The 24,133-nt window shown below is 44.1% G+C and overlaps 1 protein-coding gene across 1 annotated transcript in view; it reads left to right on the top strand.

Annotated features, from left to right (window-relative positions):
• Nucleotides 1–24,133, top strand: part of CTSF (cathepsin F) — a 245,604-nt gene that overhangs the window by 167,765 nt on the left and 53,706 nt on the right. The window contains exons 7-12 of the mRNA XM_069644785.1: nt 1,422–1,570; nt 7,112–7,208; nt 12,454–12,534; nt 13,653–13,772; nt 14,194–14,258; nt 19,966–20,056. Coding sequence (XP_069500886.1) covers nt 1,422–1,570; nt 7,112–7,208; nt 12,454–12,534; nt 13,653–13,772; nt 14,194–14,258; nt 19,966–20,056 — 603 coding nt within the window. The remainder of the gene's footprint in view (nt 1–1,421; nt 1,571–7,111; nt 7,209–12,453; nt 12,535–13,652; nt 13,773–14,193; nt 14,259–19,965; nt 20,057–24,133) is intronic.

The raw sequence follows: 24,133 nt of genomic DNA, 5'->3' as shown, positions 1-24,133 counted from the left end.
GAATTGGGGTGCCCTCAACTGCCACCGTCCTCTGTGGTAGGACTGGCTCTAGATTTCACCCTGATTGGCCTCCCGCCACAGGCTGGGAGGCGTTCCCAACCCCTGTTGACAGGGCCATGGTCCTGGCATTGTCACAATAGGTACTGCAAACGCACACGCAGCAGCAGTGCAGTGCTGTTTGCTGAGGATGAATGTCCTTTCTATGTCTGCACCAGTGTGCCAGATAACTGATTGCTACCTAATCTCCACCCATACCTACTAGTATGGTAGGTCATAGGAGTCTCTTTGTGATCCGTCACATTTATGTGGGTTGTTTTACGCCTGACCCTCTGCCATTTTTCTTGGGGTGCCTGCAAAAAATCCAGAGATGATTGGAGGGGTCTGAATGCATAATTCAATGGCAGGCCGGTCACACTTTATAACGACCCTGCATCACAGTATTTGGAGTGGTCCCCTACCCCATTGTCCATTTTGGTACCAGCTGCTGCCTCCTGAGATTTCTCTGACCCTTGTATGTTTTTCTGCCATGCCCTCCATCCCTTATTTAGAGCGCACATGAACACAGGCAGAGACAAAACAACAAAGATCAATAGTCTGTATTCCAGAGTATTCTTTTTTTTGTTTGTAAGATCTTTTTATTAGATTTTCAATAAAATATAACTTCATCACAAAGGTTTCAATTAATTATACTAACAAGAGCTAATACAATAATGATATCATAACAAAAAAACTATTAATCTATATCTAAAATCCTGGTATACCCTTACCTAAATGTACCAATACACTATCATCCTATGCAAATAACAAAAAGAAAGCAATTATAAAAACTCAACCTTACACACATAATACATCACAAAAGACAACAGAAAAAGGTAGCCGGGCCAGAAGAAAGAGAGAGAAAAAAGAAAAAAAAGGAGGGGGTGCCTTCTCACTTCCCTCTCTTCTTACCTTCCCACCACCTCTCTACTTCACCCGGAGGTTTCTAAGCGCGGACCCAGGGTTCGAACCCGTGTTGCTCTGCATCGTCTTGCTTCCAAGACGAGCGGGTTGCCCGTGAACTATCTTCCTGAGACTGTGCCAGCACCAGCCGAGTCAACGCCTCTTGCATAGAGTAAATAGAGAATGCTTCTCCAAGCGTAATTATGGGTATCCAGTCATTGCATCGAATACAAAGCTTTGAATGCCAAAAGCATTGAAAAGAATGCATCGAAAAAAAGCATTGAATGCCTTTTTTTCAAAGGTAAAGGTTTTATTTTAAGTATAATGGGTTTTAAGGGGTAAAAAAACAGGGGTTGGAGGTGAGAGGCTCCATTAAAAAAAAAGGAAAGAAAATGCATTCGATGCAATCACTATAAACCTAATTTAGTTGTGTATAATGTTTCAGAATTCTGTTATTCATTTCCATGTATTCTTTTTTTCAGAGGATGAATTTCGGACATACTACCTGAATCCTCTGCTAGCAAAATGGCCAGCCCGGTCCATGAAACCTGCTCTGATACCGACCAACCCCACTCCGCCCGAGGAGTGGGACTGGAGGGATCATGGAGCAGTCACAGAAGTCAAGGACCAGGTGCCTTCTGTTATTGTACATTACGTTTTGCTCTTAAACCAAGAATAGTGATGGAATGGATGCATTGCACCAAGGGTCAAGGACTGTGTAGGGAGAGAGAATGACCTAGGATGCAGATCTGAAGTGAAGATTATTCAGAGGAATGAGTTTGCAAAACTCCTCTATTCAGAAAAGTCATTTCAAACTGTGTGCTAAGATTCGGCTGGATATAGGTTTGTGGTGTTTAGAGGCGTGCTTTTGAGAACACGAGTAAGGTAATCCAAGTGTTTCCTGCCAATATCCGAGTATAAATTGCAGGTTTGGATTAGCGGAGCGCTGGTGTAGGTTTAAATGCTCCTGAGGTCAAGAAATGAGAGCCCGTTTGTCACTAGTTATATAAAAACTATTATTTTGTAGATTCTAACCCTCCACCCTTGTTTTTTGTAGTTATTTGGCCTTTATTATCTAAAGTGGTAAAGCCTCAGGAAGTTGTGCAGTAGCAGCTTCAGGACAAATAATTGGGTGGAAAGCTGGTAAAGGTAGACAGAGGGGTCTGGTGTAAGTCAGACAACCCTGTAGCTATGAGGATGGATTCACGAACTCCAAAGAAAATAATAAAATGGTGCTTGTCAGGATGTCTCACAAAAATGTTCCTCTCTCCAAACATCCTCTAACCTATGTTCTATCGCTACCACTTACAACCTAAATAAGATAAACGTCTGCCTAAGTAAGGTAGTTCCCACTACACTTGACTTCAGGTGGATGGTTTCTGACACCACCCACTTGCGTCTTCGGTTTCTTTCTATCAGGCCCTGGCCTGCTGATAAAGTTCAAATCTGGGTCCTTCAAGTCTTTCTCTTTTGCTATAGTTTGCAGTTCGAGACCCCGGGCAAGCATGTGTATCAAGTTTATTTATTTGCATTTTTTAAAGCGCTCACACAGCCTGGGGGCATCGAGGCGCTGTTACAGGAAATGTTTTAGTTGCGTATTTCTAATGCGCTTAATACCCAGAAGTTTCTAAGCGTGGACCCGGGGATTGAACCTGTGTTGATTCATGTCATCTTGTTTCCAAGGCGAGCACGTTGCCGCTGAGCTATTCTCCCAGGACACACAATCACAAAGTTAATCTCTTATTTGGTCTTGCAAACCTTCTCCTGGTAATCATTTATCCCCATGTGGGCTATCTCGCCCTCGGGCTATCTGTATACTAGATATCGTCCAGCCCCTCATGGGGTACTCTGTGTCTCAGCCCTCGTGGACTATTTGACTTCTCAGGTCATCCACTATTCTGGTTGCTTTCACACCCTTGGTGGGGTAGTCTCTGTCAGCCCTCTGCTTTCTACTTTCTCACTCCATGTGGGGCTGGGGTCCCCCTAGTTCAGGCAATTCTCAATGCTAGCCCCATATGGCTTTCTCACCCCAGCGTGGCATTGGACTTGACACTCCAGTTTAGTCAGTTCTTAATTTTAGCCCCTCATGGGCTCTTCGTCTCAATATGCACCTTTCTTGGCCCTCTGGTTTGCTCACCCCTGCATAGGGTATCTGTTTTTTGTCCCAATTCGCACAGTTGTTAATTCTAGCCTTTCTTGGGCTCTCCATCTCCATATATACATACTTCTTGGGCTTCTGGTTGTCTCACCCCTGCTTTGGGGTGTCAGGTTCTCTGCACGCCTTCCGGTTCTTTGAGCGACCCTTGTACCTTCTGTGTTGGTGTATGCTTCAGAATGGCGGAATCAACATGGAGGGCTTCCCGGGCCTCTTCCTCGATGTCGCTGGGCGTTGGTGTTACCCCTGTGTGGCTGACTGGGGTTGGGCATCAGCTGCTGCCTGTGCCTTGCTTGGCAACTCGTGTAGTTGCTTGATGCAAGCTGACAGGGCTGAGCTTTCACATCTAAAGGCCCTTCAGTTAGAAGCTGCATTCTGCAGGCTTCTCTCAGCTAGCACGTCCCTGGCGGATGTGAGGAGTCGGCTGACTCTGCCTTCTCCCAGGATTGGTCTTCCTCCCTTCTGTGGCCAAGTGCATCCTTTTCAGGCTCTCTGTCTCCTCACTGCTGCCCTTCCCAGAGGAGCCTTATGTCTGTCCCCTGTAACAGAAGGGAACGTTGATTGGTTCTTTTCTACATATAGCAGTTCTGAGTGTTGCTGGTCAGAAACCACACCAGCCTGTCTTAAAGGGCCCTGCACATTAGTACCTTGGTCAATCCCTGAGTCTTAAGCTTTCGAGGATCTCCTGTTCTCAGGGCAGTCTTGCTGGCCCATTCCTACATGGACATACCAGAATTAGAAGCACCAGAAATAAAGTGCAGAGGAAACCCAAAAGGTAATGTGGCTAATCTGATGCGCAAGTCTCCCACCTAAACTGATCTTCAGATCGTATGAAGATTCTGATACCAGAATTGTGTCTTCAATGACTTGGACAGCTGAACCACACCCCAGATCCAGCAATATTTAATCTTATGAATATCATCTAGTGGCTTCATGTCATCCTCCTTGCTTGTAGGTCCTCTTTGCCACAGAGGGAGTAGCTGGCAGGTAGAGCCGGAAATGTTTTCCTTACCCAGGCTCCCTCCTGCTTCTTCTTTCTTCTCTGATCCCAAGATAGCCCCACTTGGCTCCCTCTCATTCCTCCTGCCACAGACTGGTCAAGCTTACTGCCATGCAGGGACGCCTCCATTTGCTATCCTGTCTACCCAGGGGACTGCTCTCTTCCTTCTCCGCCATCTCTCCTTCATGGCCTCATGTTGTGCCTCCTTCTCCTCCACATCTCTTTAGCCACCTGGCTGTACCCTGTTTTTCTTCTCTCATGTGATCGCCTGGTCTGCGCCACCTTCACCGCCTGCTATTATCTCCTTCTCCCGGTGCTCTCTCCTCTAGGCTACCACCTCACACTTTGATCTTACCACGCCTGCCTTCCTGCCACCGTCACCATTCTCCACCTTCTCTATATGTCGCCACCTGTTCTCACCCTTTCTGTGTCACCTCTGGCCCTTGTGTTCTCACCTCTTTCTCAGTTTTGACCACTTCCTCATGAACCCTTGGTCTTACCACCTCCTTCTTATGTCCAAACTCTCCTTCTAATGTTAACACCTCTTCCTGCACCACTGGCCTCACCACCACTTTCTGCTGTCCTCTGCTCCCACCGCTCTCCAGCCTCAACTTTCCCCAACCCTCTCTGGTCTCTAGCCAGCCTAGTGCTGGGTTGGGATTGGCTGCATCTCTTTGGTGTGCCTGGCCTCACTTTGGGCTTGGGGGGGCTGGACCAAGATTGTATATTGCCTTTTTGATTTTGGTCCATCCTCTGTGTCCCCCTCTATGGAAGCCTGTGCAGGGCTCAAGACTCCCAGTTCCTCAATGTCTCTTGTGCAAGCTGCTAGCCGAATGTTTGGGGATTGTTGTTTCACCGTAGATGTGTAATAGCATTGCGGGATTGTGACATATCCAGGGTCAGGAGTCCTTGTGCATGGAAGATGGGGATAGTGTGACAGGAATGCCCCTGACAATGCCCCATTTTCAACAAAACAAAATGTAATTATCCGAGACAACCACTAGATGGCTTAGGCAAAGTATGTGATTTAAGCCAGATACAAGCCACAGAAAGACGTAATGTTTGGCATCCTTGCTGAGGGAACGTTCTGCCGATGATCCCCGACATAGGAAGCGGTTAAACCAGTAGTTGGTGAACCGGAAACGTGCAAGTCTGTAGCCAGGTTTGAACTCCGGTGCTCACTGTGCATACCATGAACTTGAAACATGGTTTAGAGCAAATGTCTCTGGTGGGCCTGGAGTGGCTTGTCGGGGCTTTGAAATAAGTCTACTGATACCATTGTGTAAAGGAAAACCGTATCGGAATGAATCGTATAGCTGGCAGCTGCGTGAGCTCTGCTCACAACTAAGTGGGCGTTTGTATTTCCCCTCCAGAGGTTTGGGTCTGCCTAGAGATGACTTCAAGCTCTCTGTTGGAGGCTTTCTATCACTACCTTACATGGCCTTGCTGAGATGTTATAGGATCAAAGCAAATAGTGCTATCCTGCACTGGGGCCCTGTGATTGTTCTCTGCCTTGTGACCATGGTAAGGGATCGAGGGATCCTCCTTCTACTGCCCCCTTGGAAGTCCCTCACCCCTTTCGAAGTCCGAAGAACCAGGCAGGGCACTTTACTACAAATACCAATGAAGGATATGATAGTATAGTGATAGGATAGTATAGTAAGTGCACAAGGCATGCACAAACAATACAATGAGTGCTAAAAGCTGTGTGAGAGGTAGGTCAAGATACAAAACAGTGTAATGCGGGCCAGCAAAGTGTTGCTGGGACTAGGTTTCTTTGGTGTCATCTTGTCCAGCAGCATGTCACCAACAATGTCAACGTGATCAATCGGGAGTTATGTAATTCCTTGAACATAAGGGTTGTCAACAATGTTCTGAAAAGTAGGTGCTTGACAAAGGAACTCAAAGCTGTTCCATACACTGGCAATCTATACAATCAATGCCATTGGCTTTTCCTCTAGCATTATGCCCTATACTTACTATTGATGTTGATGAAGCATCAGGACCAGTACCCAAAACGGCCACTCTGTCTCTTCCAGTATTTCCCACAAAGGTATGTATGCGGTCACGTATAGGCCGCATGATGCCCCTTGCATTTAACTGGTACCCTAAGGTCCTAATTGACTCTACTTGAAGTAGTAGAGCCATAGGAACTGTGAGGGGTCAGACATTAAAGCTGGACACAAAGTTGTCAACTTTTTGGTTAAAGACTTTAATGAACTAAACCGGGTTGGGGAAAACGCCTCTCTGACCCTGCTATATTATAATAATAATAATAATAATAATGTATATTATTACAGATCATTCTGCTCCTGAAGAAGGGGGTGTTCCCCGAAACGCGTAGAGCTTTTCAGTTCATCACAAGAATATTGTGCTTGGATATTTCTTCTCAGTTCACTACAAGAAGATTGTATTTGTATATTTCTTTGTCCTATGATGGCCTTTTTGAATTTCCTTTGATTCTTTGAGATTCAAATGTTAACCAGTAGTTTCTGGACTGAATTAATGTTGTTAATGTGTTTGCCTTTGTAAATATTCATTATTTCGAAGTAAAAATCGTAAAGATATTTGACTGATTTTGTATCAGCTTTAATGGTGTGCAGGGGACGGGTGTGTCTTTAGCTTTAGACACTTTTTCCTTGTTCATGTTTTGCACAAGCCCCATGTCAGGGCCTGTATTCCTCCCCAGCACCCTGAATCCTTAAGGTTTAATTTATCAGGAAACATATGTTCTTCAACTTGGTGTGCACCTATTGAACTCTAGTTTGTTTGTTCTCTTAGGTGCACACAGTTTGGCCAACTGGTGTATCAAGGACCATCATCTTAGTCCCCTGGATCACAGCAAAACATTTAGCCACTGGACTTCATCTCTGTAAAGATGGGGAGTAATCGGGACCAACATGGTTTTCTCAGTGTTGGGCTGTTGCCTGTAGTGATTGTTAACATTAAGGAGCTGATGCTCTCACAATAATTTCAAGCTTGTCACTAAACACGCTTTGCACTTGTTTGTCTTCTAGGGAATGTGTGGTTCCTGCTGGGCCTTCTCCGTCATAGGCAATATTGAAGGGCAGTGGTTCCTGCGCAAAGGGACACTCCTCTCCCTCTCTGAGCAAGGTATATGCCTGGTCTGCAGTCCACAAGAGTCTGTAATCCTGTCTAGAACAAACTTAAATTTTGATTCAGATTTATGGTATCTAAGCAACTCACAACAGTCTGTATCAACACTGTGCAGGCAAAGTTCACCAGATGCAGAAATCCAGGGCAGTGTCCACACAATCTGAAAGCAGCACACCACCACCAACTTACTCCATTTCCTTTTCATATGCCCCGTCATAATTTGTTTCTCCAATAAATGTGAGCCTGATGGACCTTATTTATGTCTCCTCCAAAACTCCTGGTTTGGAGCAACCATATAATTCCAGTATTGTAGGACTAGGCATGATGCCCACAAGAGTAGGCATGATGCCCACAGAACATGGACTATTTGCATATTATCTTGAGGCTACAGTCTATGTCCTGAGCTGGCACCACTCACTTTCTACCCAAACCTGAAAAAACAGAAGGTAAGGACAATGTAGAGTTGGCAGCCTCCTGCCCCATTGTCAATGGTGTTTTTACATAGAACCGTTAAACTGCTAGAGATGCTTAAGAGAAGTCCATCAAGCATCTTCACCACCTGCTTCCATGATTTTTTTCAATTTGGTGCAAGATTCCAATTAATACTGGTGTTAAATGCATGGATATTCCTTCATTGATGCTGTTGTTCTCTTGACCACTACTCAACATAATGGCAACCTTCACCAAGAGGCCTCAATAGCTTCTACATTGTTCCCCAAATTATCTTCATCTGCAGTACATACACTCGGCTAATATTAAACCCCCAATGCAGTAGCATACCTTTTTGGTTACCCAGAGCCCCTCCCACCACTGTGAAAGGATGACTCCTTGGAAGGCAATCTTCATTACACCAGGTCCTCCTCTTCCACCTCCTAGAAGTGGAGGGGAAGGAGGCATTCTTGGACTGTGATGGGTAAGACTCAATGCCACATCATTACCTTGTTCTCATATTTTCTTATACCAAGCAGACCAACCAAACCACTCAGAAATTGAGTGAGTGTAATTCAAGCATGACCGAGAGGGAATACCAGTTCCGAAGGACAACCACACAGTGTAGGGAATGAGATTATTAGTAGAAAGCAGTGACAGCACAAACCCAACCACAATGCAAGACACAACGTTCCGAGCCTCCCTTCCCTCCAAGCCCATCTGCCTTTATACCCACCAGGGCAAATGCTTTCCAATATAAGGAGTTTTCCCAACAGGTCAGGTTGCACAATAAATTCATTCTGCAAGCAAAGAACAAAGCATCCTTATATCAGCCTTGCACACCGGCTGCACTCTTTTATGTAAGCCAGTGTTATCAGTTATATCACCCTTTCGTAAGTCAGTTGAGGTGCCTACAATCCTTAAATATTCCCATACACTTTGAGGCAAGTGAGAGCTTTAGCGATTGATGACTTCTGCTCCCCTGTGCTGCTTTTCTTAAGAAAGTCGGAGCCTATATCCTGCTTGCATATGCCAAAAGGAAAAAAAACATCCAAAGCGAGAGATGCGAAAGCAAGCATTCCAACAAGCTAGGCGAGAAGCTTTCATTGCAGAGACATGTGCAGTATGTCCTACAGCATTCACCTTTCATAAGCAAGAAGCACTATTTTAAACAGGCAAAGACAGACCAGTAACCCTGTGATATGAAGGGAGCAATGATCCTGAAAACAGACCAGAGTTTGTATGGAATTTAAGGGACCTGTGAAGCACACAACTGCAAACTTCATGAACTATCCCATGATGAGCAAGTGCCCAGTGAACGGGGATAATCAATCAACCTGACCATAGCAGGAACCTGTAGTGAGCAAGCATTGAAAAGGGGTTGTAGGCAGTGGTCGAAGAGTCCGAAAAGAAGTAGTGGAACTATGTTACCTACTGGCCTGCCACGCTCCCCACAAACCCCATTACTACTCCCTCTCCCACGCACAGTACAAACCCCAAACCACACACGCCTGCTGTTTAAAGGAACATTCAGAGCAGTGCACTGAAAGTGCAAGTTTCAACTTCTTCCTACACTTTTATTTTTAAAAAAGACATTCCCAAACAGTTGCTTTTTAAAATACAAGTTAAAAACTTTTATTCCCGCCCACTTCGATCACTGGTTGTAGGGAGGAACAAGTAGCAATGTTGAGAACTATGCTTTTGCTACTGGCATATAACTGCATGGATTCAAAGGCTCACCAAACAAAAACAAAAAACCTACACAATCCCACAGAGGGGAAATGTAGAGCTAGGCAAACCAAAATCTCCAGTCACACAAACTCCTGAGATTTTCATGAGATCAAGCACAAGAGGGCCCAAGGTCTGTGACGGGACGTGCGGCAAAAGGAGAAGGGTTACTACCACATTTCTGAAGTAACGGGCACCTCAAGATGGGTATTTCCACAGGAGTTTGGGTATTAGAAATTGGGTCACTCCCTCCCCCACTCATGTATTACCAGCTCTTCAGTTAAAGAGAAAACAGGCATACCAGATAACCAACAAAACGAAAAACAATTGGTGAATTGCAGTTATTATCAAGCCAAAGAGTACTTGACCTGAGAATACGAGCCACCTCCCGACCTGCACTCGAAGGAGAGGAACCCCTGCATAGAAGCTCAGAAAAACATAATCCACAGAAATGTCAGAAGCTGATATCAAATTACATCCCACTTGGGTAGGTTTTATCTGTATACATAGCTCTGTAACAGGTCATTCATTATTTGGGTAGAATTCCACGTTAGGGGTTCTGCAGTCTTATTTTATACAACCCCTGGTCTTTTTGGATTTTTTCTCCCTTTTAGTTGTTTTGGATTTTCTATTTTATTTTGCTGAAGTCTCCCTGCTACCACATCCATTTTTCACCTTATTTAAGGTATAAGGCATTGAATCATCCGAAAGGCACTCAGCCCCATTTTTGCCCTAGGTTGATTTTATTAACCTACATGGTTTAGACTGCATTGACTAGGCTGCTTGTCACGTGACCAGGCTGTGCCACTCAGTTGCTCCGCCCACCATTAGTTTTCGTGCCTTTTTGGTAACTTTTTAAGGAATCCAGGCAGACTGCATTGCGGAGGCTGCTGGTTACATGAGCCACTCAGTTGGGGCTCCCATCACCTGTTTAACCAGTCCTCCTTAGGCGTCTTCATCACTGTCTTCCTGAGCAAAGGATGGACGAAGACAAGGACCTCACCTGTTTGTGCCTGTTTGGGCCTGAAAGGGCCAAAGGCCAGTCCTGCTATTCTGCATTCCACCTACAAAGTAGTCACTACTGCTACTACTCACCAAAAGACATCACCAAGGGTCTTCTCCTCCCACAGTCTATCCCCACCCTTGCTAGAGGTCAAATGGCCTGGTGCCCTGGGCAGCCCCAGCAAGTTACCCTAGTGAACCTCATCAGTATCGCCCTTGCTCCCATTCAACACCCTCAGCCCACACAGACACACCCACTCTTGTTCAGCAGGCTCTCACACCACAGAGATTGGACCCCTGATTGCTAGCTTGTTTTGGACCAATCCACTGTAGCATTTTGCATTTGTAAGGGGAGGCACTTCTTAGTTCCTTCCTCTTTAAACTTCCAGACGGAGGATTCACCTGGAACTCTGGTGGGGATATAGTCTATTTCAAAGTCCTCTGCCATAGAGGTGAAAAAAGAAGGCTCCAAGGAAGAGGAAGGCTCGTCTCCCTACTGATTTAGGGTGAAACTGATGTGTGGACAAGACCGTATGCAAACCTTCCTGTTGGGAAGGCCAGATAAAGGGCTCACCTTGCCCCTGCGACCCCATGCTGGGACTCCCAGCAACCACACATCCAAGGAAGTGATTCCTGGCTCGCCCTGTATCTTCCAAGTGCCCCAACACTGGTTTTAGCACCTTCAACAACACCCAATCTGCTTCAAGGGAACTGCCGGAGATATCTCAAACCGTAATACTCGACCGCCTCCGCATCTGAGTTTTGCCCAATGGCGAAGATCTGCTGTCTACGCATCTGAGTCGTTTAGTGTCCAGATTTGACATCACAGGTTGATCCTCTGCCTTAACCGACATACACAACCATCCACTGGACTCCAAACAATTGGAAAAAGAGAAAAACGTATGCAACCATAGATGCATCCAAATACTGCCGGATCTCAACCCTTCCTATTGCAGCTAAAACCTTAGGAAGGACAGTGGCATTAAAGCTGCAAAACCTAAGCGAGGGGAACACCTGGTCGGGACAAAAGTCATGGTCCAGCTGCCCACAAACTGAAACAAACATTTGCCCCAATACATGGACCGTATGTCATCAGAACACCTGGGCAACCTGGCCTATAGAGTAGAGCAGTAGATGAGTGCTGACCCCCTATTGACCCAGAAACGTGTAACGTCTTGATGCTGGATCTGAGATTCTATGACAATAACCTAAAATCGGGACGGAAAGAACCAAAAATCAGGAAGGCCCTAAAGCCTCAATTTCATCAGATTTCTAGTTACATTTCTACTGAAGTGTTTACACAGAAAAAATTGACTATTGTCTGTGACAATGGCCCTAGAAGCAAAAATTCTGTGTAACCACAAAAGATGTCCTGATTTGCTTATTCCACGTTTGTGATGTTACCTTGCAGTCTCGGGGGGGATAGCCCAGGGCCTACTTGCTCGCTTTAGAAGCAAGACGACACGGATCACAAAAGGTTTGATCCCGATCGGGTCCGCGCTTAGAAACCTCTGGGTATTAAGCGGGTTATAAATAACCTATGATATCATATCTCTTTAACCTTGCACCCCAACTTTTGGCCTCTTGAATGCGCCTGACACAACTCGCCAATTACTATATCACTAAATGTAGCTCCGCATTCAGTTTGTTACCTGAGGGAGGGCTTTTTCTTTCAGCAGTTAAACTACCTTGCTGCTTCCCAGGCAACCTTTTCTGTACCTCCGAGTCACCCTTCAGTAGGTATCAGTTGTTTCAGTGTTAAACTGTGATTTAATAAGATCTAGTTTCCCTGATGCACTTCTTTTGCAGCTAAGTAGCTTCTATAAATTCAAATGTTTGCATTTTCCTGCCAAAGTAAATGTAAGATAACCCTGTAGGCATTAGCTGAATATTTGCTAGACCCAAGTGATGTTGGCAAGAATTCAAGGATCACCTACAATTCAATGCCCTTGTTGAGGTTAGTTTATAAAGCAAACCCTGTCTCAATCTTGACTGCACCATGAGTGTGGGACTGGTAGGAAAGAAAACCAAAAGTCATGACGCTTTCCGTGCCTGACTCTATCTGACCCGTCTTCTCTTACAGAGCTTGTGGACTGTGATGGCGTGGACAAGGCCTGCGGCGGTGGCCTCCCTTCCACCGCTTACGAAGCCATAGAGAACCTGGGTAAGGCTGTTGGTGAAAAGAAACAGTCCACATGGGTGGTTTTGCGAAAACTGGGGTGCGGGATGGATGAGCCATAGAAGCTACTACAAATGCCTTAAAAACATCTGGGTAGATTCAGGAAGACCAGTGCTTTCATGCCAAGTCATAGAAATCAATCGTGACATTCTCATCCTTTTAAGCAACACATCTAGAGAACAAAAGGGTCTTGAGGACAAGACCAAAGACGTACATGAATATGAAAGGGGAAGATGTAGAGGGGAGGTTGCAAGTGATATTGTGGGTGACAGTGAAAATAAAGAGGGTCTAAGAGAGTATGAGCTTAGCTGGGAAGCATAGGAGACTGAGAGCTCACTAGTATGCAGTTGTCTCCCTACACCCTTACTGCTGAATTCAGAGTTCAGAGGTCAAGTGGAGGATCTACCTTCAGCAAAAAGCTGCAGGTAGATCCTCCACTTCATCTCCAACAATCAATGGATTCTTAACACATTAGTGCTCACGGTAAATCTACCCAAAAAATCCACATGGACTCAAAAAATTGGGGTTTACACCACAGTGCCACCAGTTGTAATCCCGTGGTAAGGCCCCGGGAGAAAGTAACAGTAGCAGTAGATTTATTTTGGCAGTAAATTGGCAGATTTACTGTCTAACTCGTAATGAGGCCCAATGTGTAATATGCCTGCAAAGCAACATTTTTGGTGCTTTGCAAAACAAACCATTTGACCTGTGTGCAGAGGTGCTTTCTTCGAATTCTTTGCGCACCACTTATGTGGTGGTGTCGTCAGGATTCGGATGTGATGGGAGAGAAATGCCTTCCCACTTCTGTAATCTGGTGTTACTCTTAAAGAGTTTGTGCAAGCTGTACAGCTCGACTAGTCCTTAGACTACTTTAATATTGGAAACCTACTTGTTTGTAGGCTTTCCTTGATCTGACCCGGCCTCAGTGGGTTATTGCTGGGTGTTGGTAGGCTAATAAACATGGTCTCCTTGCTGGCACCCCCCAAAAAAGCTACGCAGCTACTGTGCGTGTAGGAATCTCAGTTTAGGAAAGAACAAGTGCTCAAGAAGGGAAAATGCTCAAGAATGGTAAATGCTCACCATATCCATCGTCTGATCTTTAGGCGGCCTGGAGACAGAGAAGGACTACAGCTACGAGGGCCACAAGCAGAGATGCAGCTTCTCTTCCAGCAAGGTCGCCGTCTTCATCAACAGCTCACTGGAGATCTCAAAGGACGAGCGTGGTAAGGGCAGTCTTTGGCCAGTCCAAAGGCGAGAACAAATGCACGGAGCTTCCCAGACCAGAAGCTTCTTGTTCAAGGCGCATTTCTTCTGTTTGCTTCTGCTCTCCAATGTAACCTTTAGAAAGTTTAGCTACAAACCATTGTGTGTGCCTCTTCTCCCATACAAAACGTCCCAATGAAAATAACATGATCAAATACCCTTATAGCAATTCTTAACAAGAAAGAAGCCAGAAGGTCAAAATGTTACTCATGTATATGTTGGGGTGGTGCTTTGGAAAATCCCATAGCGCCATACTTTGGGAAGAAGGATTTTTGCTGAGTTGTTGCCTTAGCTAGAAGAAAAAAGCTGTCCCTCGTCCTTTCCACATTTACTTGAGAAGAAGACACACATTTCACACTGATGCGTTTCTTCTCGTTTCAGAAATTGCTGCTTGGTTGGCAGAAAATGGGCCAATTTCCATTGCCCTCAACGCGTTTGCCATGCAGGTGAGAGCTGCACAGCGTATCTCCACATTTACCCTATACTGTGGCCTGCATAGCATCAGACTCCATGTTCAGAACAGTAATCCAATGCTTCGCTACGTGCACTTTGGTTGTCTTTGCAAATGCAGTCAGTTCAGCCCTTAAATGTTTGCCACCTGATGGTTTGCGTGCCTTTATATGGGCACCCGGGGATACATGGGGTTCTGCCACATACTTGGAACCCAGTAGTTACGCTAACATGATTTCATTTAGCCTTTGTAAGAGCAGCCTTAGCCTTGCTACGGCGACACCAGCATCTACAGCACACTATGAAAACGTGGCCACTCTAGCCATGTATTTCAGCTAACTGTGTGATATTGGGGTGGATTTGTACTTGCTTTGTGGATTTATATATTTGACATACTCACTAACTGCTCTGTTGTGTGAAAGAAAGGGGTCGCATTGCATGTTTCAGGGCCCACAGAGCCCTACCTCTGAGCTTACACAATGGTGGTTCTGACAGATGACTCCCCAGACACTGAACTCCATCCCGGATCTTTACTGCGGGGCTCCTGGCAGCCATTTCCCAGGAGGGAGGGGCCAGTGTTACATTCTCTAGGAACAAAGCTATCGCCATCACTTTCTACTTTCTACTTTCTACTGATGGCCGCAGGCTTTCGGCGCGTTATAAGTATGCACATAACATAACTTGGCCATCTTCCTGTACGAGATCTTAGAGCAGGGGTCCTCGGACAGCAGTGGCTCAAGCTCGCTGCATCCTATCACCACCCACCGTAAGTCTTATTTAAAGGGCAGAGGCGTCGGATTGGCCTATAAGGCGATGCCTGAAAGGCCGGCCCAACAGACTGGAATGGGCAAGAGACCCAATGCGGGGCACTTTGAGTTAGTGTCACAACAGTGAGTTGAGTTGTCACAAATCATACAAAACGCCCCAGGTACAAGCTACTTTATCGTGAAAAGTAACAAAACAAACCTCATTTTAAAATCATGGCCCACATTTATGTTGCTGCCCAGGCCTGTTTTCTGTCCCCGTCTGAACCTCAATGCATTGTCGGCAATTCCAACACCTGACACAAGTCACAAAATAAAGAAGGCTGGCAGTGACAGGACGACTACTGTCCCTAGAAGAATCAGCCCTTCTGCAAACTAATGTGATTCGAAGTTATGTAACCCTAGTGCCTTAGTCCTATTTATTATTCTAACCAGATGCTTGTGTGCTACCACGTGCTGATCTCAAATGCCATGTTCTACTAACCTTGTTGGCTCAACAAAGGGTACGACACCATTTGGCATTATTGGTTCTTTGATGTGACTGCCACGAGAGTTGAATGTGTGTTGCTGTTATCCATTTCATCTTTGAAAATGGTCTTGATGGGTGTACCCTGGCCACATGGCTACAATGTTTTTTTACTGCCTCATTCTCAAATGTGTGCTGAGTTCAAGGGTACCTCATGGCTGTTTGTATAGTTTTGAGTCCTAAGAATTTCCAAGTTAAAGCATTACTGAAAAGGTCCAATTTGGAGTTTACTTTCAGCCAATGCATTTTTCAGTTGCATGCAAATTGTAATTGGTTATATATTTACTGTAATTGGTTATTCATAACGTGCTTAATACCCAGAGGTTTCTAAGCACGGACCCGGGGATCAAACCTGTGTTGCTCGGCGTTGTATTGCTTCCAAGGCGAGCGCGTGGGCCCTGAGCTATCCTCCCGAGACCATAGTAGAAATGCAATTGGGTACAGAAAACCTCTTATACAAAATAAGACATTTCAAGTTGTGTTCGCTCCAATGAGAGTCTACAGTTAAGTATATTGGGTTGATTGTTAATGTACACCTTTTAGGTGATGCAATGAGGAAATATGCAGCTCTTTAGCCATGGGGGGGCAGTTAGAGGGCATGGTGTATTGCAGGGGTCTACAACCCTTGGCTCTCCAGATGTTTTGTACTACAACACCCATTAGTCCAGCCAGCATAGTCAATGGTGAGGGTTCCTGGGAGCTGTAGTCCAAATCATCTGGAAAGCTCATATGTTGCAGACCCCTGGTGTACTGGCTTAGTACCAATGTGGGCTGCATGCTTTGAACGCCAGATAGCACCGTTTCTCTGACACTCTGGCACTGCCTTGCATCAGGATTCCGGCCGCGGTTTCACTTAAGACAAGGCTGCCCATTGTGTGTGTGCTTGGTACGTGGGCACTCACCCTAAAATTAGTCCAGAGATCCCTGTAGGCTCCCCCTCCTCTGTAATGCAAACTACAGGCTAGAGATGGCTACCAAGGTACAGTTACATGAGTTTTATGTTTCAGTTAAAGACTTAAACGGTGAAGCTCATCTGTGAAGCCAGCGGGGGGAGCAGGGTGTGTGGGGGGCATTGGGGACAAAGCACATGCCTGTATAGAGTCAGGGTTCTCCTGGCAGGTAGTAACCAAGTAGGGTACTGCCAATGTTGGCACTTATGTCCCTTTTGGTCCCCTGCATACAATTTAAAATGTTCACAATTGCACTCCACCTTGCAAATAGGACAACACAACAAAATTGCCTTTAGACATCACTTGTATGCTCTGTTTTGCAAAACAATAAAGGCTACCGGCAAATTAAGCTTTGCTTGCGGAGTTTATTAATGGAACCCTATGGAATCCGCCTGTATGGTTTTACACCCGCTTTAAAATCTCCTGCAGGCATGAAGCTTCCTGCTCTTCCAAGCTGGAGGAGGAAAGCAAAGCAGAGATGCAAACTCCACGTTCTGGAGCAGAGGTAAAATGGGGTTTGTCCCGACAGGAAAGTCTATACAGTTTAACAGTGGTTTGAGTCACTGTAAAATGTCTCAAAAAGGACTGCATACACTGTGTTTGTAATTTACACCTTATGTAGTGTTCTCATATTGACTCTATATTAGGTAAGAGCTATAACACACTGTGCTGGATCCTAGCACTTGGGTAGGTTTCACAATTATTCTTTGCAATAAAAATATCAGCAAATTCTGTACAACCAGGTTACAACATTTTTCACAAAAGAGCTGCAACAAGTGTCAGGAAATAAGAAAAGTTAAGGTATGAAGAGTCAAAACAATATAAACTAGCATTCAAATGAAAATGCTAGAAAAAACTGTTTGAAAAGCATAGTCTTCACATTTAATTTTGCAAAACATTTTGACCGTAACCTTGTCTATAAACAACATAAGACCTATTATTGAATCTATGAAGCTTTACAAAGCATACACAAAGAGACTGCCCTATTGGCTGTGACTAGTACAATATGGAGCTGATGTATTATTCCAAAATGATTGTGTATATGGAAAGTCTGACCATCCGTTAGGTCAATTCGGGGTCTACGTATGGTGCTGATGGTTTTCTCCAAATCCCGAAAATGGTTCAGAGCATTAAATCGAGGTGTGAAATTATCACACCTTGCTTTTCTGCCTCCATTTAATGCACCACCCAATTTAAATTGACCCCCTATTGTGGACAACACAGTACTGATAACTATTTTTTTCATAGTGGCAAGAAATGAACCATTGGTTGGCTATGACATTAAATCCTGCAAAGCTGTTAGTCCTTTATCTCAGGTAGTGTCTCTTGAAAAACTCAGTGTACACAATCAGGACTCTTTTGAATCCTTTATTGCCGAGATGGAATGTAATGAGTCAATATACGAGGGTTCTCATGATGTGCGAATTGGTGAGCTGATAATAAATGTAAAACCTAAGTCAAGATTGGGCATCTGCTACGTCGAAGTCCAATATACCCAACCTAAATAAAAACTTTTATTGCTTCTTAAACGGGATGACTCCATCTTTGGGGAAGTAGCCATCCTTCTAAGACCCTCAAATAATAACTCATTATCAAATCCTAAACGGGGAACACTTTACTAATGTGACCTAGAATGCTGGAAGGACCTTAGCTGACTAACTCAATGAGATGCCAAAGGATCCTTCTAAATGCTTGTGCCACAGTCCATGCTACTAAGGGACTGTCCCTTAGTCAGACATGGACAATAATTGCATTTACATACAGCTTGAGGTAGGTGCCTCAGCACATCCAAGATTTTGCCTCACTGTGAGTTCAAACTGGACACGACCTTAAGAGTGAAGAGCAGGGCAATTGGAAGAAACCTAACATTACGTATGTCCTTCATGCCAAGCAGAGTAATGTCCGAGCCAACATCCATGAATGGCTATCTTTAGTGGCACCTGAGTTTGGTTGATAAGATTCACAGAGAGCAACCCATTGTTATTCCTTAATCAAAGTTCTAGCCAAGAAAGTGGGTACATATAACTCTCCCAACAGACTTATAAAACCAATCACCCCAAAAGCTAACTGGAAAACTGAAGGCTCCCTAAAATCACAATTCTCCTGAAGCCAACCTATACTATTACTTGGCGTCCTTGGTATCCCCGTAATACTCCTGCAAATTAGTCTTTAATCAGTCAAATACTTAATTGTCTCTACCATAAATGGGACTATCCATAATTAGAATTAATATTTTTTTCTGTTTCATGATTTTTGCAGTTGGAAACTTTGTCGACTAGAGTTAACACAAGCAATGATCTAATCAGGTTAGAGTTGCCCAATAATTGGCTGTTGGATGGTTTACTTCCCTTGACTTGTCTGCCTTACCTATTGCTAACAAAGGTGTTCAAATTAGAGGTTTTTTGTACTTCCAACAAGTACAGAGATCCAACATGGTAGCTAACTGGGTTTTGTATAGAGCCAGCAGTCTCTGCCATCGAAGTATCTGCTCAGGGAATTGACAGTGACACTGGCAATAAGTAATAAATGCCTTCATGTTTGACTGTTACTGATTCAAGCAAATGACAAATGCGAAGTACAGTGGTTTTAGGGTTCCATGTAATCATGACGTTATTACATTGAACATGTGGGGGACACCCCCCGCAATCCCTGTTTTTTTCTAAATGGTAGCAGGGGACATCCCCACAACCCTTCCCCATACATAATGTCACCATATATAATGTTGCCAATGGCTTTTCCCGGCGACATTATGATTGGGGACATTATGATTGGGGACATTATGATTGGGGGACATTATGTATGGGGACATTATGATTGGAGACATTATGTATGGAGACATTATTACCTGATCCCGGTTTTAGTGTCTCCTAATATTTTAGTCCAAATTGTGGAGGTCGTTTTTTACCATCCTCCTCATCCCAGCTCACCACCATCAATATGAACCTTTGTCTAACACACTAGTAGTTTGAGGTTTCCGTTACCACTTTATCCCTTTTGTGGGGAAAAAACTGTGTCTGAAAACCAAGGTTTGTCTTGCCTCGTAAACTAAATTATGATCTGTTGGTTTCCGGCAATTATGGCAATTCTGTAATCTCAGTCACATTTGAAAATTAGAAAACGCTTCAAGATTACTACATGGACTATCCTTTCTTTTTAAAACTCCTATATACCTGATAACTTGATTAACAACCCATATTTACTCTTACCCCAAATCAAAGCTTTCATATTTAAATCTCAATTGAGTTTTACAAATGTAAAAATTTGCATTAATGTAAAAAGTACTGTTAGCCTCCCAATTTCTGATGTGAAAAATGCATCCTGCCCATACTAAACTGGTCTTTTCGTGAAGGAAGAATTCTTCTTTTCAAATTTATTCCAGTGCCAAAAATAAAATATGCAAGTAAAATCTACCATTTTCTGAGCTGTCTATTCATATATAAACATTTTTCTTTATTCTTTTTAGTTTTATAGGAAGGGGGTCTCACACCCGTTCCGGATACTCTGCAACCCTTGGATGATCGATCATGCCGTGTTGCTGGTGGGCTATGGAACACGTAAGTGACACTCCTCTTCCCCCTACCCTAAAAGTGAGTCAGATAGATGCCCTTCACAAAGTACAGAACACCCAATACATTTGGCAAACCACAGATTGCAGACCCCGGAATCTATAGAAACAACCGCAAAATCGGAACACCAGTCAGAAAAAGGTATTGTGCCACCATGAGAACATTTCTTTAATGAGATGTGCGCATTTAGAGGAAATTTTTGTTTTGTTTTACCTTCGCTAATCGGAACAGGGCAGCTACAGCCACAATCCACATGCCTGAGAGTGGAAATATACCCTTCCTTTCTTGCATCTGATCATCGGCCATTTTGCATGAAGGAGGATAACGACCAGAGCTCTATCGCCGCCACTGCAGCATTGGACACATTTGCAGGTCGCGGGGAGAGTTTGCTAATGGGAAAGGTGAATCGCCATGAAGCAGCCACTGTGTCCGGATTAGCAAAATAGAATCTTTTTATAATTTGCCTACTTTTATTGTCAAACAACCCTTTTTTCTAACAAGAATTTGCAGTTTCCCTTTGACAGAATTCTTGCATAGAGTTGTGAAAAGGGCTTTTAAATTCTGAGCCGAAATTCTTGTGTTCATACATTAAACTTATTAGATATATAAATTATCTCGTTCCGATTACACAACAATGTGGCGGGTAAATTCTGTTTGCAGAGCCTATATGACTAGATCACGGTTGCATTGCAAATTGTTGTCCCAATAGGAATTGCATGATTTGGCTATAAAGAGGGTAGATCCGTGTAATGATCTTCAAGGGGCTTGGATGTGTGATACTGTGAAGATGCTGGAGAAGGCAGCAGATATTAGTGCACCTGAAGTGTGATGGTCAAGCAGGATTTGGCAGGGATTTATACGTAATAATGTTGGAGGCCACTGTTCAGAAGGTTACAAGTGTACAGGGAAGGCGTTCTAATTCCGGACTAAGGGAGGCAATTGTGTGTGCCTAGGGCCGGTGAACAGCAGGTCAGAAGGTGAGTGTCACTTTTACTGTCAAGACCGGATTTTGACTCTTTTTGTATAGGTGAGAAGAGTAGATCTACTTCTGTTAGGGGAGGTTTCCTAAAGTCCCACTTGGAGGTAAGACTTCAGTAAGCTATCCCAATGGTTTGTAGATCCCCCAACTCTTAATAACTGTATGTACTACTCAGGAACCTTGGTAGAGTGGCAGAGCATTCAGGCTTATCATAAGAGGAAAATGTGAGCTTTAGGTAAGTACACTGAACCTAGTTAGTAATGCATATCAAAGACACATTAAACACACATTTATATTAAAATGTAGATTTATTATATTTACACAAGAGTCACTGTTAAATACTTAGCATAATAAACCAAAACACATATGTATACTTTTAGATACTTTCAAAAGTCCACTGCTTAGTTGGTGGTTGCTGAACGGTTACAATTGTTACAGAGTTTGACTGGTCTAGCATATTACTGGTAATAACATGCACCCACAAAGTAATGGAATAATTGAAATAAGTCAGCAAAACCATACACGATAGTGATTTTTAGGAAGGAAAATAGTTGATTAGTGTTATACTAGCAGAGCTTAAGGTTTCTTCGCACAGCAAGGTATTTAAAGTCCAAAACGCAACCCTAGCTAAAAGGCAGTTCTGAGAGGCTTAAAGTCTTCAATAGCCGCAGAATTGAAAAGTTCCTGTGATACTTTCTACTCTATAGGATAAACGATGCAAGAAGAATCAACCAACTTTGGAGACCCTGTAAAAGAACTCACTAAAGGGACACAAGCAACAGCTTGGATCAGAGGTAAGAGGGCGTTGCCCAGGACACCTCTACGTGCACTCCAATGCTCTGGAGTGACTTTTTGGATTAAGGTAAGCACTACCTTTTTCCCCACAGTACCTTTGGTTTGAAGAAATGTTAGTGGCTGGATTCTCCTCGATGTTGAGCTCTGGACCCGACCTATGGATTACTTGGTCTGATGGCGAAAGGCAGATTAATAGATGGGTTCTCTCAGCAGCAGTCTCCAGAGAGGACCTCTGGCACGGCTTTCATAAGCTTCTCTGGTCACTCTGTGGTTTTGGTGCCTTTTCTGCAGCACCAACAGGATGCGAATCACACAATCAATCCTCTTCAGTTCCTGCACTCTGTTGAGGGGACTTGGACAAGTTAGATTGTGTCTCTGGAGTGTCCTTGAGGGCTCAGCAGAGTCTTGGACAAATTTGGCCTTTCCATGATGATGCACTTAAAATGGGTCACTGGTCTCCTGGTATTGGGGTTCAGAGGCTCTGGAAAGTCACAGGACTTCGGCAAATTAAAGTTTGACTTTTGTTCCCACCAGTCAAAGGGAAGGAGTCGTTCTCTTCGGAGTTCCTCTGTCACATAGAAAACAGGATCAGGACAGCAGTAGTCCCTTGACAGCGTTGCAAAGGGTCTGCAGGCGTCTGTCTTTTTCTTTTGTTTACTTCAGTTTCCATCGGTCGACTTGCTTTTCGCACCAGAAGCCTCACCTTTTATACAGTTCCTGCACATGCTTCTCTGCAATCTCTCTCAGCAGTTTACAAAAAGGGTTGTATGGCAGTCCAAACACGAGTGCCAGACCCCCAGTGAGTGATGGTCCCATTCAAAAAGTCTGGCAGACATAGGACAGGGGGGTTGAAAACTCCTCCCCACTTCCTGCGTCCCCAGATATTCTGGAGCCTAGGCGGGGACACCCAAGGTTTCCCGCCAAAGAAAATCACCCACACAGACCTCCCCCACCTAGAATGGTAGAAGAAAGGCTAACAAAGAACAACCTTACTAGAAATGTTGAATAAAGGAGGAAGCCCCCAAGTTAGTACTTGGGTGCCCTATTGTGCACTATGGATATAGCCTGCAGTAGAAAAATCACACAATAGTTGGTAGAGCACATGCACTGCCATCAGCCATAACTTGGAGGTTGTCTATGTGACTAAAAAGCCACAGGAACTGAGAGAATGGTGATACTAAGTATCCCCTTTGCACTCCACATAAGGTGGTGGCGCCAATCTCTCAAACTATAACGTTTTAGGAAAGATACTAGAACTGTAGTTATTCTAGGATATTGAAAAGAATCTTTGAGGAGGCCCCCAGCAACACTGCCCATAAGGAGCTCTGTGCTGCAATAGTAAAATACAGATGCCTTAAAAAGGTACAGAGGAAAGTAGACTCCATAGGACAGGTAAAACACAGAGAACAAAGTTCCAAAAGACAGAGCCCATAAGAATAAATGATTGGAAAAAGGCTCTACTCATTCAGGATTTCAGAAAAAGGTCCAGAAGTCCAGCAAAAGTGCTAGGAGAAGGGATGAAGCATGCAAAGGATGCATCTCCCTAACAACTTCAAAGAATGAAGACCAGACAACATTTCAGAGGCCTTAATATGAGATGCAGAAGGAAAGAGGGGGTGGGGGGGTTGACCTTGTCTTCGATGACTGAAATGACGAGAAGGAACGGATTGTGTGGCATCTAAATAAAATACTATTTAATGGCTTACAGCCCTTATCTATATTTATCAACGATATGATTTCTGAGTTCCTGCTAAAAGCCTCTCACAAGCTTCTACTTGCTGGACTTCCCTTGGGGAGGATAGGTTAGATCAGATTAAAAGTAGGTGGATAAGCAAAAAAGGATACTGTTCGATAATCTTGATTGTCTGTGATCAAATAAGAGATATTTGCTTAAGTTATGGTAGGTTAGATAGAAGTATACCAGGTGAACTTAAAGGTAATTAGATGAGGTTAGAATAGATCTAATTTATTTAGAAAAAGTTGGTTGGTTGCATTTGGTTTTGTTTATTTGTATGGTACATTAGACAAAACGAATTGCTCCTAGGTGCTCTAAACAAATTAACTGAAATGAACAGACAAAATTCAAGAGGGAGCACAGTTGGTCTAATTGAACAAAATGGTTTTAGCAGATTAGACGGAGAATGGTGGCTGGACAGAAAATCTCCTTCTTGTGAGATGTACTTCACTGAAGGGATGGGGAGCAAATGCCAAATCAAACAGTGAAGATTTTGATTGGGGGCATCGGGAGTTATTCACGCACTCGTGTAACCGCGAGGTAGCCTAAGGAAATG

This window comes from Ambystoma mexicanum, chromosome 2p (assembly GCF_040938575.1).
Source record: "Ambystoma mexicanum isolate Mex_15411 chromosome 2p, UKY_AmexF1_1, whole genome shotgun sequence".
Lineage (NCBI taxonomy): Eukaryota > Metazoa > Chordata > Amphibia > Caudata > Ambystomatidae > Ambystoma > Ambystoma mexicanum.
This window is presented reverse-complemented; position numbering and strand designations above follow the sequence as displayed.